Raw genomic sequence first — 19,008 nt, 5'->3', positions numbered from 1 at the left:
TAGGTTGGATCAAGTCAATCTGCCTAAGTTATACCCCTAATTTTGAAATACCACATTCACGTTTTTTAACGTCATGGTCAAACCTTATGACTCTTATTTACTTTATAAACCAACTTTTGTTAATTGTAATTTTAATTTAATTAAACATCAATTATTGGAAGGTCTTTTATCTTTTCTAGAGTTTTCAATTTTCAAATCCTTAATTTTTCATCATCTCCTCCCTTCTTTGAAAACCCTAAAGTTTGCAATGGACCATGATGTTATTATATTTGTTTTTTTTTTTCTTCCTTTTTTTGAAATCTTTAACTGTTAAGTATGTTTCATGTTATCCTCTTGAATTATATTCTTAGAAAATAAATAGGTAAATGAATTATGTTACTTATATTAGTCATAATATTAATGACTAATATATCTAAATTGAGTTTTTTTTTTTAGGAAGGTGTTTACAATAATGTGTGAAATGTTAAAAGAATTACGACAAACTCCTTCATTTTATCTAAAATAAAATAAAATAAAATATTTTGTTTAATAAATTTTCAAAGTGAAATTGATAATTGGGCTTGGGCCTTGAGCCCATCTGGCCCATGGGCCAACTTGGGTGAAACGAAATGGGTCGAGAGAGGGGGGCATATATTCAGTTCACGGCAATCTTTTTTTCTCTCCTTCTTTAATCTCTGACCCTTCTCTTACTCTCCCTCTATTTTTCAGTTTCCACCTTTTTGGAGAATTCTAATTTCTCTTTGCCCCTCAGATCCTGACAAATCCAATTTTCAGTTGTGCAAATCGCTCTTTTCTTTAAGACCCCTCATTTTGATTAGGTCAAACCAACTCCATTCAATTCCAAGAAACCGACTTTCTCGCAACACCCATCTCGAAATTTCATCCGGTAAGGCAAATCCCAAACCTTGTCATGATTTTCTGAAAAGTATTCGTAATTTTGATTGAAATTTTCGGTATGAATTCTGGGGTTTTCCCAGAAGAGGTTATTCTTCAAATACTTGCAAGATTGCCTGTGAAATCAGTCTTCAGAAGCAAATGTGTGTGCACACTTTGGTATAAATTGTGTTCTGATAAGTATTTTGTTCGACTGTACAATCAAGTGTGGGTTAAGAAGCCAGTGGTTTTGATTGAGGTAACTGACTCTTTGGAATGCAAATCTAGTTTGATATGTGTTGATAATTTGAGGGGTGTTTCTGAACTCTCTTTGGATTTCTTGAAAGATAGAGTCAAGGTTAGAGCCTCGTGTAATGGTTTGTTGTGTTGCTCTAGCATACCTGATAAGGGTGTTTACTATGTAATTAATCCTGAGACCAGAGAGTATAGGTTGCTTCCTAAGAGTAGGGAAAGGCCTGTGACTAGATTTTATCCAGATGGAGAAGCCACTCTAATTGGTTTGGCTTGTGATTTATCGGGTCAGAAGTATAATGTAGTGCTAGCGGGTAATCACCGATGTTTCGGTCAGAGGCCGGAGAAGATGTTTATATGTTTGGTATTTGATTCTGAGTCGAACAAATGGAGAAAATTTGTGTCCTTGCAGGATGAGCAATTTACACATATGAATAAGAACCAAGTTGTGTTTCTGAATGGTTCACTTCATTGGTTGACAGCGAGTTGTTCTTGTGTGCTTGCACTTGACTTGGATGGTGAGGTTTGGAAGAAGATCAAGCTGCCAGATGAAGTGGGTTATGGGTCGGGAAATAGGGTTTATTTGTTGGATTATGATGGGTGTCTGTCAGTGATTCAGATTTCGGATGCTTCGATGAATATTTGGGTGTTGAAAGATTATGAGATGGGGGAATGGAACTTGGTGGACAGGGTCAGTCTTCAGTGTATTAGAGGACTGGTGCCTGGTGTTTTCCCAATAAGTCAGACCGGTGAATATGTTTTCTTTGCAACCTATAAGCAGGTATTGGTGTATCGTCGGAATGGTGGGGTGTGGAAAGAGATGTACTCTGTCAAGGGCTCCTTTCCACTGCCATTGTGGTTCTCAGCACATGCCTTTCGGAGATCATTATTCTCTTGTCACTAAAGTTTGCAATACACTTACTGAACTCATGTACATAATTTTCTTATTGGTAGCACTGCTATGCGAAGAATAATTGGTATCTATTGAAGTTTTCATAAATTTACTTGTGTGGTATATGGGATTTTGGTTTTCATTATTGTAGCTTTGTCTGGGATCTTCTCATCTTACCATGGTTAATTAGCTGAGCAGTTTGCTACTTACTTGACCGATTAAATTTACTTGTTCCAAACTATGCAATTCTTGCAAGCTTGTATTAAACTTTAGATCTCGTTCCATGTCTACATTAATTCGTTTGAAATGATTTGGGAAGGGAAGGGAAAGTGATGATGGCCCGGGGTTAACCATTAGCATTCACAGTGGATCATTCTCATTGCTTGAGTTCATCATGGGAATTTGACAGCTGGTTTATAGCATGCAGTTGAAGTGTTCAAAAGTTGTGTTTCAAATTGAATCCTATACACCAATTCAACCCAACCCGACCCCACAAGTCTTCATCAATACAATCCTTTTCCTCCATTGTTCTTCATATAGGAGCAGATCCGCTATTATATCATATGCAATGATATTTAGAAAATGAGATTTTAAATCAGAATCCTCAATGACTCTTTTTTGGTCTCCAACTCCAGTGTGGAGAGTAGATTGCAGTTATCTTTTTCATCTCATTTTTTTTCCAGTTTTTTATTCATTCACCTTAGTATTCTAATGAATCTAATCTAAAATGGGTCTTATCAAAATTGACCTTCTCATGATCTCTTCTTTCTAGCCTTTTTTCTTAGTCTGCCATTATCTCCTTAGTGAAACTGATCGTTTCAACACTTTCAAATGGTCATTCTCACTTTAGCCACACGTTTCTTATTCTGCGGACAACATCATCCCTCTACTTTCTTTCCCCGTGGTTGTCAAGCCAAGTACTAGGTTTTTATTTAGAGGTATTTCCTGACCAGGAATCTCAATTTAGGGGTGTGAAGAACAGTGTTTACTTCAGGATGAGCTTGGCATTACTCATCTTGGTTAAGTGGTTGTTAGTGACTCAACATTCCTCTACTTTGCTTTTCAAAAATTTGAGGATTCAAATTGATTACCTAGCTGTGGAACTAATTTTGACCTCTTAAGGGCTTCTGTTTTTTCCATTCAGAAGTCAGTATCTTCACATACTCATATGATTTATATTATTTAGCTAGTTAACTTGTCCCTTGGTCTGATCTTAAGGATACTCCAATTTTCCCTCTTTTGCTACTGGAAATTTTTTCATTCATTATTTCTATTTTCATACTGGAAAAGACATGGAGTTTTTTTTGCCTTTTCTCCCCTCTGTTTTTCATATTGCAAAGTATTAATGCAGATTAGATTCATCTCAGTTTTAAGCCATTGCTGCCAAATTTGTATGATCATGTCCAACTGTAAACTGTAGTCAACTTCCTTCTGCCTCTTGTACTAGTTCTGCACATGGAAACTTAGGAATGCTGAATCATATATTTATATTTGGATAGATAGCAAAATGCCATGATTTTTAGAGGTATCTTATTAGTCTTTACATCAAAGAAATATGTAGTTGGAGCATAGGGTTGATCTTGATCACTTTGTTGTAGTGAGTTTATTTTCCTTCATCATACAACTTTGTTCCTTCTGAACTATTCGTTCTTCTTTAGGTTGCTAAGGAGTTTTACAGGATACAAGTCTTTTTGGCTGGGAATGGACCCAATCCCACATATTATGAAAAGATATATCTGAATAATTTCCTGTCAGAGATTCACTAGTTTGAAAATGGAGTTGAGCCAACCTTGGCTTTAAGTCATTCATGCTATTAACAAATACCTTTAAGCAGCATATGACTGATAAGATAGGATATGAAGATATATCACTTTTGTAATATGATCCCTTGAATATTATATCTCGAATCTCAATTTAAAATTTTCTTATCTCATATAGAACATAGTATATCACACCATTTATCGTATTTCATTCTAGAAGAAATAATGGTATAATTTATTTTATTACATCATTGATCAAATATGAGATATGAGATAGAATATGCAATCGGATGTCTTATTATATCATATGTTGTATCCCATCAATCAAATAAAGCTATCATTATGACGTGTTTGGCACTTGGTATAAGAATAGAAATGAAGGTGAATCAAAGTAGAATAAGAGAAGAATCAAAATCATAAATAGCAGAGTTTTGGGTTCCACAGAATCAATTTTTATATCTAGTTTCATTTCTAATTTTACTCGGAGCAATTGTTGTTTTTAGTATTTAAAGTTAATTTCACTCACCTCCTTGTTGGTTGAATACATCTAAACCTTGTTGATTTTGAAATTTTATCAAACACTTTATTTATTTCGAGTGAAATGGAAAATATGTGAAAATGATAAAGAAGTTGTAGACCCATTTTGTGAGGGGCTCGGGGGGAGAGTTTTCTGGACTTCTTTGCATTTCTTTTTTTTAAATAAGGAGGGGGACCCCTTTTTCTCCTAGAGGGAAGCCGGATCGGACGGGCAGCAAAGGAGCAAGGAGGCCATGCTGCTGATGGAGGAACAGGAAAACAAGTAGGGGCTTGCCAAGGAAGATAGGAACAGAGGCTTGGCTGGGGGAAGAAGAGAGCTGAGGGTGAGTGGGGGGGACACAGGGAAGAGAGGCAAGCAGGAGGAGGGATCTTTTTGCTGATTGCTTGTGAGTATTGCTCTGTTTCGGCTCCCTTTCACATTTTCTTATTCTTTTGTTGCAAAATGATTCATGTTTGGTCTCAAGGTGGTGATTGATGGTCATACATTAGTTTATTTTCCGTTCGTTCAATTGGTTTTTCAATCTGTTGATAATGCATGAAGTGAGGTTACAACGATTAAATCCTCAGACCTCTCATCCTTGCTCGGTTCCTTAGCAATCTCTTTCTTCATACCTCTCATGCTACCAACCTCCTGTTCATGCACACGTGAACTGCACATCCACTCCTACCCTCCATTTTTCCTCCTCATTTTCCTCCCGTTTTCTCACTCCTCAAAACACCAGAAGAAGACGTCTACCAAGATAGCAGCCGGAGATGCTCAAAACTCCAACTCCACTTCGAGCCTAACGCCAAAGCTCCAAAATCCTAGCAATGGAGAGCCCCGGATGCAGTTCTGGGAGCATGAGGCTCTCTTACGGCGCTCCGACGAGTCCCATGCACCTCGAATTCTACGTGACGGCGTCGCCATCAACTCTCCCCTCATCGTCGCCATCCCTTGAAGCCACTCTACACAGGCCGCCTGCTACAGGAACTCGGTGGTAGTGGCATTGTCGACGACGCACGTGGCGAACTCTCCCCCAGACGGCCAGGTTCGACCGAGGAAGCTCCTCACGCGCCTATAAAGGCCGCAGCTGCTAGCCCCACTCTCAGACACCGACACCAGGCCGCCGCTGCTGGCTCCACTTCCGGATGCCGACATTGGAACATGACGACAAACACGGCATATGCGGCAGCAATCGAGGCGGCGCGGAGGGTTGGCAGCTTGGACCAACTTCGAAGACCTCCGGCGATGCCTCTCTCACCTCCATTCCCTCCGTCGTCGTCGCCTGAGGTGAAGAAGAAGAGCATGTGATGAAAGGCCCAAAGGGAGATGAGAATCAACTTGGGCCTTAGTGGGCTGGATTAGATGAAAGGTCCAAGTTTGTCTTGAAGGTAGTGGGTGCCTTGGGCTTGCCCATTGATGTCATTGGACTTGGGCTTGAGTTGGCGTCCAGGCCCAGTTCGTGTGGATGAAGGGCCTTATGCTAATCCTTCAAAAATCCCTTGTTTTAATTTAATTCTTCAAATATTTGTTTAAATCTTATTTTCATAAATCGAATCATTATCCCATATTTATTAGTTATTCAAAGCCTAATCCATAAAAAAAAAATCACATGTCTTAATTTAATTCTTCAAATATTCGTTTAAATTTTATGTTCATCAATTAGAATTATTATCCTATATTCATTTATCTATCTAGTCTAATCCTTCAAAAATCCCATGTTTTAATTTAATTCTTCAAATACTTGTTTAAATCTTATTTTCATAAATCGAATCATTATCCCATATTTATTAGTTATTCAAAGTCTAATCCACCAAAAAAATCTCATGTCTTAATTTAATTCTTCAAATATTTGTTTAAATCTCATTTTCATCCATTAGAATTATTTATCCCACATTATCTAGCTATTTAAAGTCTAAATCTTTCAAGGAAATCATGTCTTAATTTAATTCTTCAATAATTCACTTAAATTTTATTTTCATCAATTAGAATTATTATCATATATTTACCTAATTATTCAAAGTCTAACCCTTCAAAAATCCCATGTCTTAATTCAATTTTTCAATAGTCCGTTCAAACCTTATTCGTCTAAATGTTATCTTCCTTAAGTAGAATTATTATCATATATCTATTTATTTATTTAAAATCCAATTCTTCAAAAACCCAACGTCCTAATTTAATTTTCAACTCTAAAAATTCCACTATTCATTTTTATTCATTTAAATGTTATTTTCATTAATTAGTATTATTATCCTATATTAGTTTATTTATTTAAAATTCAATCCTTCAAATATCCAATGCCCTAATTTCATTTTCCAAGTCCTAAAAAATTTCACTATTCGTCTAAATGTCATTTTCGTTAATTAGGAATTATTGTCTCATATTTATTTATTCAAAGTCTAATCTTTCAAAAATCCAATGTCATAATTTAATTTTCAATCCTAAAAATTCCACTATTTGTCTAAATGTTATTTTCGTCAGTTAGAAACTACATACTTGTTTATCTCTTTTAAAAATCTCAATCATTGAACTTAATTTTCATCCCTAAAAATTCCACTATCTTCTTTTATTCGTTTAAATGTTATTTTCATCAATTAGTATTATTACCCTATGTTAGTTTATTTTTTTAAAATATAATTCTTCAAAAACCTTATGTCTTAATTTAATTTTTCAATCCTAAAAATTCTATAATTCGTTTAAATGTTATCCCCATCAATTAGAATCATTATCCCATATATGTTTAAAGTCCAATCTTTCGAAAACCCCATGTCCTAATTTGACTTTCAATCCCAAAAATTCCATCATTCGCCTAAATGTTATTTTCAGTAATTAGAATTTTTATCCCCTCTCTATTTATTTATTTAAGGTCCAACTCTTCAAAAATTCAACGTCCTAATTTAATTTTTAATCTTAAAGATTCCACTACTCACTTTCTATTCGTTAAAATATTGTTTCCGTTAAGTAGCATTATTATTCCATATTATCTATTTAATCTAATTGTTAAAGTTTAATTCATTAGAACCCGACTTCCAAATCTAATTTCCAACCTCAAAAGCTCCACCATCCAAATATCGCCGTTTAATGATTATTCTCGTTATTAATGTTATCCCATCCACTTACTTATTCAGTTACTCATATACCAAAGATCTCATCCCTGAATAAATTCTTAAGTTCTCAAACTCTAAATTCACATCTTCAAATCTCTAAAATTCCATCTTTTGTAATTATTTACCTAATCTTTATTGTTTCACCATTGTTATTATTCCATCCCTTTACTTATTCACTCATCCACTTACCCACTCGTTTAAAATCCCGAACTCTCAAATCATTTCCAAAATTCCAATTTCTTTAAAATTTAATTTCTAAAAATTCTCATTCTTACATTTAATTCCTAAAAATCCAATTTTCAAATAATCTCCAAGACTCTAATTTTCAAATGAATTTAAAAAAAATATAGTTTTTCCCTCGAACAGTTTTAGTTTCTGTTTGGTAATGCAAGTGATATATTTTGTACTCTTTATTATACACTAACCCCATTTTTATGATAGCGCATTGCTCGATTGTGGCCCAGGTACGCATCTATTCCATTTCTGGTCATTCTATATGCATGTTTTGATTCTCATATGTGCATGATCGATTTGAGTATTCATTGATTTTTCTATTGATTGTCACGTCAGTTTCATTTTATTAGTAGAGACCCGACTTTAGGGACTTAGAGGGGTGCTACGGTTTTTACCGTACCTTCCCGATAAGTAACCTGACCCCCGAACCCGATCCGGTTTTTCGTAAATCACCTTTTCCAAAATAAGGAGTCGCACTTAGGGTTTTCTTTCTTATTTTGTTTACCTTTTTAAAATAAAAACAAAAATAAGTGGCGACTCCAAGTCATTTTTCAAATAATAAAAATCATTTTTTTAAAATAAAAAAAATTGAGCTCACCATCAAGTGGGAAATCCATGAGCCGAAATGCGGGGTTCATAGAAGTATTTGATGAAATTTCAAACCAACAAAGTCTAGCCGTATGAAACCAAAAAAACCTGAGATAATAAAATTAAGCTTGGTATTTAAGAAACTTTATTCCAGTTTGCCCTTCTCTGTATAAGAAAGGTGCCGAAGGAATAGGCTGCAACGAGTAAGTCCTGGTTGGGCCATTAGCCCATGTAAATTCAAAATTGCAAAAATCTCAGCCTAAGTCCCAGATTAAGAATGATGTGGGTTGGTCATGATAGTGATTAGGTAAACCTTTTTAGTAGGAATTAGGTATGTAACAAATTTTTGAAAATAAATTTTAATTTTTAATTTTATTATTTAATAAATAGTCAAAATAAATTTGTTATTTATATCTAAATATTGAATAATTTTCCTTAAAATGCATTTCACACTCCAAACAGGCTTTAAATGCCCTACCTATATAATCAGATGATAAGGAAATGCCAGCAATGTCTCTGAACAAAAAGCCCTACATAGGATCCAAAAATATGCCGCGAAATACCTTCTTTCTTTTTCCTTTTTTTTTTTTTCTTTATTGTCCTTCAGGTTTTCTACATATCAAATTCATCTGCCTTAAGTGATGGACAAAAAAAGAAAAAGAAAAAATGCTGTAGCATGAGCCTGAACTGAACCACCATGGTCCATGACAAGATGATGGTTGCCCACACCTTGTCACTCTGCGCGTGTCTCTCACGCTCTCTCCCATTACCACTTCACCTCCTCCCCCTTATTTTACCCTCACATTTTACCATCCCCTTCTTACAAACAAATTCTTTTATACTTCTTCTTCTTTTATTTTATTTTATTATTATTTAACTATTATATTAATTTTTGCAGGTGCAAATGTTAGTCAAATACGGATGAATATTAGAACAGTTTTGAACAAATAAAAAATAAAAAATTTCTCTAAAAATTAAATTATTAATATGTTTCTAAAAAAAACTTATATATATATATTATTTTTTTTAAGTTTAAATTTTTTTATTTAAAATAAATAAAGAATATAAATAAAAGTATTATATTTCTATTTAAAAAAAGCAAAGAATATAAACAAAACTATCAAATGCATATGATATTGATAAAATTTAATTATGTTATTTTAAAAAATAAGTGATTTTTTAAAAAAAATTTATTTCATTTTGCTAAAATCAAAGTGATATTTGATTTTTTTATTTATTAAAAAATAAAAAATAAAAGAGGAAAAAAACAGAAGGCATTTTTTAGACTAGACTCCGAAGAAGCGAGTATGAAATGCATCGTAGATGCGCGAATACAGCTGTGAATTCTCCAACATCCATAGAAGGCCATGACTGAGCCGCCAACGGGGAGAGAGAAAGAGCTCACATACACAAACTGATACTAGAACCCAAAAGCCAAGCCTCTTTTTTTCCCTTCCTTAATCGCCCCTCTCTCTCTCCCCCTTCGTCTTCTTACAGGGGAGAAGGCCCAACTGCATGTGGTGTTTCCGCAGGTATGTCCGTAAAAATGTGTAATATCTGATATCGGATTATAAAAAATTTTGGGGTTTTTTTTGGAGGATTTATGCATTTGATTAATCGGGTGCGGCTTTTTTCTTTTCCGATTTTAGTTTTTGTTGGTGAATAGTCGGTCCTCGATAAAATCGAGGTGGGTTTCTGTTTGGACTGTGGAATTATGGGGGTTTGGGTATTCAATGGTTTCTCTATCATCTATGGGTTTGCTGGGGAAATTTTGGGCTGTGCAACGAATGCCTTGTTTGGTTGCTGAGAAAATTTGGGAAAATGAAAGAAATCGGGGTTCTGGAACTTCCGTATTGCATTGTTTGGAACTTGGGAACCTGAAAGCCCTTGCTTTCGACTGAGACTGCCCAACTGTTCGGCTGAGTTAGTCTTGTTGTTTTCCTATGTTTTTATTGACAAGTAAATTAAGGGAGAGGGTTTTGTCATCATCAGCTATATGGTTTATTATGAGGTGTTATTGCATGAATTGCTTTGGTGAAATTATTTCTGGGTGAAAGGGGGTAATTTAGACTTCAAGACTGACATATTTGTATTCCATATTGGGTGTTCATCCTTTGCCATCTTGAAAATTTTGGTTTATGCTTGTCCTGTCCGTGGTCCTCTATTCACAAGGTCCAATTGCCGGTTTTCCCCTTTTGTTGTAGTTTTCAAAGCGCTTCAATGAAGTGGCATGGAGGTAAATTCTTTTGTGCATTGCCCAAATGTTCACTGTTCACCTTTTCTTTTTTTCTTTTTGTATGGGTATGTACGGTTGTTGTCCGGGGCGTATAGAACTATTAGTGTGGTAGTGATTGTTGGCTTCCATGTAGTGGTTTCAGATACTTCTCACCTTTGAACTAGCTGAACTTTGAAATCAAGAAATGAATATTACTGTAGCCCATCTTTATGTTTGTAATTTAGAAGATAATTCATAACAACGATCAATTCTAATGTGCCTTGTCTGTTGAACCATTGAAGACCAAACTTAGGAATCACTTACACTGCTTTTATTCTCATTTATCTCTTTAGGATATGGGGTTTGTTGCTGCCTAAGAAAAAACTTTGCCTCATAATGGTTTATGGGGGTGATTTCTAATTATCAGTTTGTTAAAAAGTTTCAGTGTCAAGTTATAACATAAATCATGTTGTGGATGGTTGTTAGCAACTTGCTTTAGGCTATTGTTGCCTTTTCAAATATACTAACTGTTTACATTCTTTATTGATAGGTCATACCTTCGATGTCAAATTAGCTTGCATGGGATGGCTTCATCACCTTTATAATTTAAATTGATTTCTCCTTGACTTTAAAATTACAACATTACTTGCCATGGCTCGTAAGGGAAATCAACAGAAGAATGGGTTAGATCGCCATTCATCCAACCACAAGAGAAAGGTTTCAGATTCAGGGCGTGGAGTGCCAGATACAAAAGAAAGGGTCCAAACAGGTGAGGTGAAGATCGTCGCTGGAGAGGAGCTCCCAAATGGTAACCAAGCAAGCAATCCTTTGACAGAAACTGCGAATAAAACTAGTTCGGCAGGAGATGAGAAGAAAAGCAAACAAAGATCTGGGAAATCTCTTAGAAAGGAGAAGCAAGAAATGGATACAACCCATGGTCTGGACCATTCAGTACCTCCTGGGAGTAATCCAGGAGAATGTGCTGGGAATCAATTTATGACCGAGGCTTTCAGCATAAGAGAAGAAAATGGGACGTCCCCTAGGACTAACAATGGTTCAAAACATCCAAGTGGTAGTTCAGGATGCTCGCCAAATGGATTGCCTTCAGAAAAAGCAATGAAAAATTCTGAGTTCTCTGATACTATGGTGGTTAGAAGTTTGAGGGCTTCAGCATTGTCCATCTTGAAGGCAGCTAATGAATGGTTAGAGAGGCAGAAACCATTCTTCATCAGTCTAAATATCAGGATATTAAATGCACGTGATTGTATTCGTATGAAGATTGAGCAAACATATCCTATTATTTTGAAATGGCTTATGTATTTTGGGAACATAATGCTTCTTCTGTCAATGGTTTGGTTGGACTGTACTATCAGGGGAATTGACTCCTTTTTGCGAATGGGGACAACGTCCTTTTTCTCAGTCATATGGTGCAGCATTTTCTCGGTAGTTGCAATGATCGGGATGTCTAAGTTTCTTATTATCCTGGTCAGCCCTATTTCTACCTTCGCTCTTTATGTGATTATGAATTATTAAGCTTCTGGACATTCTGTTTTGTGTAAGTTAAGAGAGCTTTTGGGCAACCCATAGAGTTTAACTACTCAACTGTATTTTGTGCATATATTCTTCTTTTAAATGCATGATTTTGAATGGATGAGTCGCAAAAAGAGAAGTCATGTCACAAAAGAATGGCCATTCCTGAAATCCTAAAGTTTATTCTATACCACCAGTTGTGGTGGTGGTTCTCATTTTCTCCTATGGCCTGGGCTGTGTGATAGATTTGTACATTAAAATGCTAGGCAGAAGTACAACACAATGGTGTGTCTAGTATTTGCTAACTATAATGGGGAATGCTGAAGCGAAATGCCCAATCCACTGTTTTAGTTTCTCTATAAGAATAGTCAGTTTACCTGAATTTCTGGAATCAGAAAATGAAATCCAAGGAAATAGCTTCCTTGCAAAATCCTCTGAAGAACTCATGTGGAGGGTATCACCACCCATGAGGATCATTAGACTTTCATGGCTGTTGGCATAGATCTATTACCTTTTGCATACCACAAAACAGACTCTTGGATTCCATTCCAGCTCTTGGTTCACTTTAGCCAATGTAAAGCATGGGCTACCTTGATTTGGGTTCTTAAGTATTTATAGCAAAGTCCACTAAATGTTGACTCAACCTTTAGATGCCTTTTGTACCTTGTAACTCGAATGCCTATCTTGAAAGTAGGAACTTTCAGAACTTATTGGGACACCGTATTAATATTATATGTATTAATTGGTATACATAAGTAACATAACATGAATTTGAGGCTAACCATATAGTCAAAGTAAGCAAGGGGCCTTTTTAACTTTACCAGTACTGAAGAAGCTTGCATTCAACCACAATCAGTTCATGCTGAAGAACTTAGCTGAACATTTATCATAAACATTGAAGAATAATATCAAATCAAATGTAAGTGTTTGTGTTTGTTTGTGCTTTTGTGCGTGCGTGTGTCTGATAGAAAGATAGAGAAGAGATGGCACTGCCAAATGAAATATGCTTGTGTGTGCATGTGTGATTGAGAGAGGTGGACAAATAGTTTGTCTTGATTAGGCTGCATCTGAAAGCTTTATTTTTTTATTATTTATATTTTATTATGTCCTTTTGGCCTTTTCATATTATATTCAACATCATCTTGTGATTATAAATTCAATAGCAAATTGCTAAATTTTATTTTACATGTACACATATTTTTCTTTTTGATAAATATTCTATGCATGTAGTTTGTGTTAAAATCATTATCCTGACCATTTATCTAGTGTTTTGAACACCAAAAATGTTGATGGAGTGCCTACCATCATATTGTCTAGGCTGTTGGTTGAGCTGCACTAAAAAATAATTAGGATGTATTGGCACCATCAATTTTATGAACCATTGCATGGACTCAGGTGCTTTCCATGTTATCAGTGTTGGGTGTGAATTCAAGTAATCTCTAAATCTTAGGACATGGAGACACAAGTGACCTATTTTTTTTTTTCTTTTCCTTTTTTTGTTCTTGTTCCATACCTTAGGCTAATCTGAAGTATCAATCTAATACAGAATGTCCAACATGTGTACTTCATTCACTTGTACCCATGCAACAAAGCAACATGTTACCATAATCTATGGCAACTTAGAATGAATTAAGAACTTGTTTTCTTTATCTTTTTTGAACACTTCTGTTGGGTACTTATGTGATCAATAGACATGTTGAAGACATATTCCATGTTCCAATGTTTTTCATAGTGGCCAACAAAGACACTTCAAGTACCTACTAACCTAGGATACTGATAAAGTATTCACTTCAAGTATCAGTTTCCTAAACATTGAATATGTCAGTATTCCAAAATGTGGGATTCTTTTATGTTTATTTTCCCATTTTATAGAAGTTAACTGCAGTCAAATAAAGTATGTAACAACATAACATCGTATTCTACGCTAAATTGATTTCATATGTTCTATCAGGTCTCCATTACTTTACATCAGTAGCTTTTTAGTAGTGCCCATATTTATATTGTATACATTTTATCATGGATCAGGTCTTAAGCTTGTAATCCTTATTTGTTGACGTCTGGTATCATGTTAAAATTGTAGTGAGTTTATTATGTTTTTGAGGTATAGAACTAATGTGATATATTTTGTTCTTCACATATCAGATAAAATGCTCAAAAAATGTGGCAAGTGTATATTTGATTTTCTGCTTTCACAATTGTATTGCAGTAGTCATGTTTAGTTTGCTTTGTCTATCCAAAATGATGATAATGACAATAACAACAGCAGCAGCAGCAGCAGCAACAACAACAACAACAATAATAATAACTCATTATCCTGAAGTGCAATAATTTGAAGCCCTTCATTTCTAATGTGCTCTCTCTCATTACTCTAATGACGTGAAATGGAAAATAAGTGTCTGTAAATGCCCTGGTCCGTTAACACTCTTTATCAATGAAGATGAACTTTTTCTTGTCTTATTTTGTTTGTTCTTTATGGATATCTGTTTGCACTTCCACATGTATTTGTCCTTCCTTCACTTTTTCCTTGAAGCAGGGTGTGTTTGAATTATCATATTATTTTGTAATTTCCTTTGAAGTCTTCTTATAAATTCCTTAGATTAGAAGTTGGTTCTTAAGGTATTGTTTGAATCTTTGTTATTTCCAGATCGTATCTGTTTTGATGGGAGTTTTTCTCGGGTTCACCCTTGCAAGTTTGGTAATTGCCATTTCTGGGGTTGTTATTTTGTGGATTTATGGAAGTTTTTGGACAACAGCCCTTATCATCTTTTGTGGAGGTAATCCTTTTGACCTTTATTTGAGTGCAAGCGACATCATGTTTCAAGGAATGCATCTTCTTACCTAATGTCATTGAGCTTTTAAATGTTCCTTAAAATGTAGGGTTGGCATTCACATTGAGCCATGAGCGTGCTGCCCTATTAATTACCACCATATATTCTGTGTACTGTGCTTGGACATACGTTGGATGGCTTGGTTTGATTGTTGCTTTGAATCTGTCCTTCATCTCAAGTGATGCTTTGATATATCTCCTGAAGAATACTACGAATGAGCATAGAAGATCCAGCAGGCCTCCCGAACAAACAGCTGGAATGCGAGGTCGGCCAGGCTTTTTCAATGGAGAGCAACCGCATGCTTCATTTTCTGAAACAGGTTCAGAGCAAGCACCCGATCGTAGTGCAGGAGTAACTTCAACCAGTGGGGCTGACTCTGAGATAACTTCTGAAGAGGAAGTTGTTCGGTTATTAAACTGTACTGATCACTATTCAGCATTGGGCTTGTCCCGTTTTGAGAACATAGACGTTTCTCTACTAAAGCGGGAATATAGGAAAAAGGTGTGGGCCATTTTTCATGTGCTAGTTTTGGCATGATTTTATAACTTCATAATGCGCCATTATTCATTCTTTTGGGAGTTTTTATGCGGGACTTAGATATAAGTATATAACATGGTCTGAACATGCCAATTGGATGAAATTTTATTGTGTTTTTATGGACTTGAATGGTATTCCTTCTAGCTTTTTATTATATTTGTGTTGAATGTGTTGTTTCTAGACTAGTTCCCATAATATATCTGTTAGGAAAGTAAGGATTTAGATTTATTTTTTGAACCTTTTGGGTTGGTGTCAGGCAATGCTTGTCCATCCTGATAAAAACATGGGCAACGAGAAGGCTGCAGAAGCTTTTAAAAAGCTTCAAAATGCATATGAGGTACATATTTCAGCTTCCGCTTGTTTTCATTATGAAAGTTTCAGCATTTCTATATTGGGTCTGTCATGTCTGACTATGATGTTGGTTCCTTCCCTCTAGGTTTTACTTGATTCTCTGAAGCGAAAGGCATATGATGATGAATTAAGGAGGGAGGAACTGCTGAACTGTTTCCGTAGATTTCAGACTGCCTCTCAAAAGGTTTGAATATCCATTTTGTATGCTTCTCTTTTATGATTGAACCCATCATTTTTTTCTAATGTTTTCTCTTTTTGAGCTTTGCATATCTATCATCTTGGCTGAAGCTTTTGAATTTAATTGATTTCCCAGAATGGAAGGCATGGTCCTTTTACCTCTGGAATCCCCCGCTCAGAAGCTGAAGTTGAGGACCCCTTTGGAGAGTCGAGACGAATAGCCTGCAAAAAGTGTGGCAACTTTCATGTTTGGGTTCACACCAAGAAAACAAAATCTCGAGCAAGATGGTGCCAGGTTTCCTTTTCCCTCTGAATACATGCATGGTCTTCAAAAAACACACAACTTGCATTTATGAAAATTGGCACTATGCATATTATCATCATATCATGGTGCAAGACATGTTCCAGCTATTTTTAAGCATTATGTTTCTTTTCCTGAAGGATCTTGTACCCTGTGTTTATGGTTTCTCCCTTGGAATTTTCATTTTGAAGGATTGCAAGGATTTTCATCAGGCCAAGGATGGAGATGGATGGGTTGAACAGTCTACCCAACCCTTCTTTTTTGGAATATTGCAAAAGGTATTTATAAATGATGCGGTACAGGTGGTAGAAAGTCTATCTTTAAGATCATACTGTATTGATATGTATTTTTATTGTACTTGATGTCCTATAGACCTGTGTCTCTGTGTGTGTTGGCGTGTAAGTTTGTGCTTAGTTGATGAATACAAGGGCAGTATTGGAATATCATTTTGCTTATGAACATGCTACTATTTCTGTAGGTGGATGCACCTTCAGCATATGTTTGTGCTGAGAGCCGGATATACGATGCAACCGAATGGTATATTTGTCAGGTGAATTCATCAGCTCATTTATTTCAATTTGAGGCTCCTCCCCCCACCCCAATGTTTCTGCTATTTTTTGTGAATCATGAATATATTCAGTGAGATAATCCGATTAGTAAGCTAAGAACACTTTGTAACCTAAATGTTGCTTTTTCTCTTTGCACCTGTTGAAAGTAAATGCATATTAGGCTTTCAATAACTGGCCCTTTTTAAGTTGGTGTCTTGTTTCTGCAATTTTACATTATCAACTAGTTTAGTGGGAACAAGTCTGCACTGCATAATGTGGTACGTAAAAGAAGGCACTGGGGAATTCCCTGGGCTATCCAAACTCCGATATCCGTTCTCAGAAAAACACAAAGATATAAAATCAATAATTTGGGTATCTTATTTACTTCTAGAGAAGATTTCTCATTTTCTTGAAATGGATCCAGATGCAAGGAATAATGCTAAATCTTCGTTACAGGGAATGAGATGTCCAGCCAACACTCACAAGCCAAGTTTTCATGTGAACACTAGCGTAACTTCCAAGCATAATGGCAGTAAGGGAACGAGCTCAGGACAAAAAGGAGGAATGCCAACACCTAACATGGAAGAGAACATGACCGAGGAGGAATTCTTCGAGTGGTTGCAGAATGCGGTCCAAGCAGGCATGTTTGATACTTGTGGTGGCAGCACCTCTGCCGAAAGTCCATCTGCCAAGGCAGGAAATTTCTCCAAGAGCGGTGGCACAAACAGTGGCAGTGGTAGTGGTAGTGGCAGCAAGAGAAAGAAAAAGGGAAAGAAACAATGGTGAGCACCTGTCTTCACAACCCTTTTACACACAAATCCGATATGAATTTCCCCGTTAAAAAGGGCTCTTAAAATTTGATTAGAAGTAGCCTATGGTCTTTTCCTTTGAAAGGAGGCATAACAGGAATCTAACTCCAACTCCAACAAGTTGTATAAGAGTAAGAATGGAACCCCCCTTTATGCCTGCATCATACACAGTTTGTATAGAATACAAACCCCTCCCCCATTTTGTACCTTTGGTTATCATCAATCTCTTAAATCGGTTTTAAATTTACTGCCATGGATGTGTGGCAGTTTTTGCCCTTTTTTTCTACCATGGCAGAGGGAGAATGTTGCACAGGCCTATAGTTTGTACTGCTATCTTTCTTTTTTCTGTTCTGTTCTGTCAAGGGGTAAAAACCGAGGACTGAATGAAGTCGCCTCGAATTGCCGTAACGGGGTTGTGATAAATCCATTTTGGTAATGGCTGATCTTCAAGATCAGGGCATTATTAAGAGCTTTAGATTGCCGATGGAAATACTTCTATCGATGGTAGCAATGACAGAAGTATACTTCTAATGGTTCCTGCATTTTCTCTTGGTTGATGGCATGTAAGTGATAATATGTTATCATATGATGTGGTTTTGATTTCAGAAACTCCCCAAGACAGTCCCCAAGCAATTTGTTCAGTGTATCCCCTCAATGATGGGTTAGAGATTTCCATTAGGCTTCTGTTTCTGAACACTGTTTGATTGAATTGCAGATCAAGGACATAAAGACACAAAAATTGCTTATGGGATTTGATGTGATGCTCATGAAATGATAGTGATGCATGTTCAAATGGATATTTTTCAGTACCATACCAAAAAGTGTTTCTGAATAATTTTAATCCAAAAAGAAAAAAAGAAAAAAGAAAGTGTAAACAAGAAATAACCTTCCCCAAACTAGGACTTGAATTCTAACCCGAAGTTCTTGTTGAATTATTCCTACGATTGAATTCTGCTTATATGGTTAGAATGCGATTAACAATGTTTATGTTCTAAGAATCCGTTTGATAATGATTTTTGAGAATGTTTTTAATATTTTTAATACTTGAAAATATTTATTATTCTAATATTAAAAATGCTAGAAACACTTTTAGAATCACTCCTAAATAAAATGAGAAATATTTATTAAGTATTTATTTTGTCTGTGATTTTTTGGATTTTTAAATTTTTTCAAATATTTAATTTTTTTTCAAAATAATTTTTAAGATAAAAATACTTCCTCTAACAATTCCAAAGAGACTCTTACTTAATACATAGGCATTTATGTGCCGTGTTTTATAAAAGTTTTCAAATATATTGATAAAATATAACATATTAAAAAAGTTATTTGATAGAAATTAACTTGAATTATAATAATATTAATAACAAAGATAGAAATGCATAGACAATATTTATCTGTCTCGTGTGTGTATTTTCTTCAGTAGAATATACTATTTAGTTGAAAAGGGATAATTATTCTTTTTATTATAAGAATAATTATAATATTGGAT

At 35.4% G+C, this 19,008-nt stretch overlaps 2 protein-coding genes and 1 long non-coding RNA gene across 5 annotated transcripts; all 3 read left to right on the top strand.

Moving 5' to 3' along the window:
- The first annotated feature begins 510 nt into the window (after nucleotides 1–510).
- LOC132253756 (uncharacterized) lies at nucleotides 511–5,875 on the top strand. Of its 2 annotated transcripts, none has more exons than XR_009465615.1 (2): nucleotides 511–886; nucleotides 4,506–5,875. It is a non-coding gene; the product is annotated as an uncharacterized LOC132253756 (long non-coding RNA). The 2 variants fall into 2 exon arrangements; XR_009465614.1 differs by having other exon boundaries at nucleotides 3,676–5,875.
- Nucleotides 884–2,140, top strand: LOC100249860 (F-box protein At5g49610). The gene has a single exon (XM_002273812.5). The coding sequence runs from the start codon at nucleotides 956–958 to the stop codon at nucleotides 2,027–2,029; it is 1,074 nt and encodes a 357-aa protein (XP_002273848.1). The 5' UTR covers nucleotides 884–955; the 3' UTR covers nucleotides 2,030–2,140.
- A 3,653-nt stretch (nucleotides 5,876–9,528) lies between the features above and the next one.
- LOC100246610 (uncharacterized) lies at nucleotides 9,529–18,128 on the top strand. Of its 2 annotated transcripts, XM_019220025.2 has the most exons (11): nucleotides 9,529–9,755; nucleotides 10,428–10,459; nucleotides 10,989–11,923; nucleotides 14,613–14,742; nucleotides 14,846–15,297; nucleotides 15,590–15,670; nucleotides 15,770–15,868; nucleotides 15,998–16,156; nucleotides 16,354–16,440; nucleotides 16,641–16,712; nucleotides 17,167–18,128. In XM_019220025.2, the coding sequence occupies exons 3-11, from the start codon at nucleotides 11,090–11,092 to the stop codon at nucleotides 17,494–17,496; spliced, it is 2,244 nt and encodes a 747-aa protein (XP_019075570.1). In that variant the 5' UTR covers nucleotides 9,529–9,755; nucleotides 10,428–10,459; nucleotides 10,989–11,089; the 3' UTR covers nucleotides 17,497–18,128. The 2 variants fall into 2 exon arrangements, with proteins under 2 accessions (XP_019075570.1, XP_002280185.2); XM_002280149.5 differs by lacking the exon at nucleotides 10,428–10,459.
- Nucleotides 18,129–19,008: the final 880 nt, after the last annotated feature.

Source organism: Vitis vinifera, chromosome 5 (assembly GCF_030704535.1).
Source record: "Vitis vinifera cultivar Pinot Noir 40024 chromosome 5, ASM3070453v1".
Classification (NCBI taxonomy): domain Eukaryota; kingdom Viridiplantae; phylum Streptophyta; class Magnoliopsida; order Vitales; family Vitaceae; genus Vitis; species Vitis vinifera.
Note: the sequence above shows the minus strand (reverse complement) of the source record. Positions and strands in the feature narration are given on the sequence as shown.

What these genes read in the sequence shown, in the direction of transcription:
- LOC100246610 (XM_002280149.5), top strand. Translation starts at nt 11,090, where the DNA reads ATGGCTCGTAAGGGAAATCAACAGAAGAATGGGTTAGATCGCCATTCA. An exon ending in AGCGGGAATATAGGAAAAAG is followed by an intron (nt 15,298 to 15,589) that starts GTGTGGGCCATT and finishes GGTTGGTGTCAG; the next exon opens with GCAATGCTTGTCCATCCTGA. An exon ending in TTTTTGGAATATTGCAAAAG is followed by an intron (nt 16,441 to 16,640) that starts GTATTTATAAAT and finishes CTATTTCTGTAG; the next exon opens with GTGGATGCACCTTCAGCATA.
- LOC100249860 (XM_002273812.5), top strand. Translation starts at nt 956, where the DNA reads ATGAATTCTGGGGTTTTCCCAGAAGAGGTTATTCTTCAAATACTTGCA.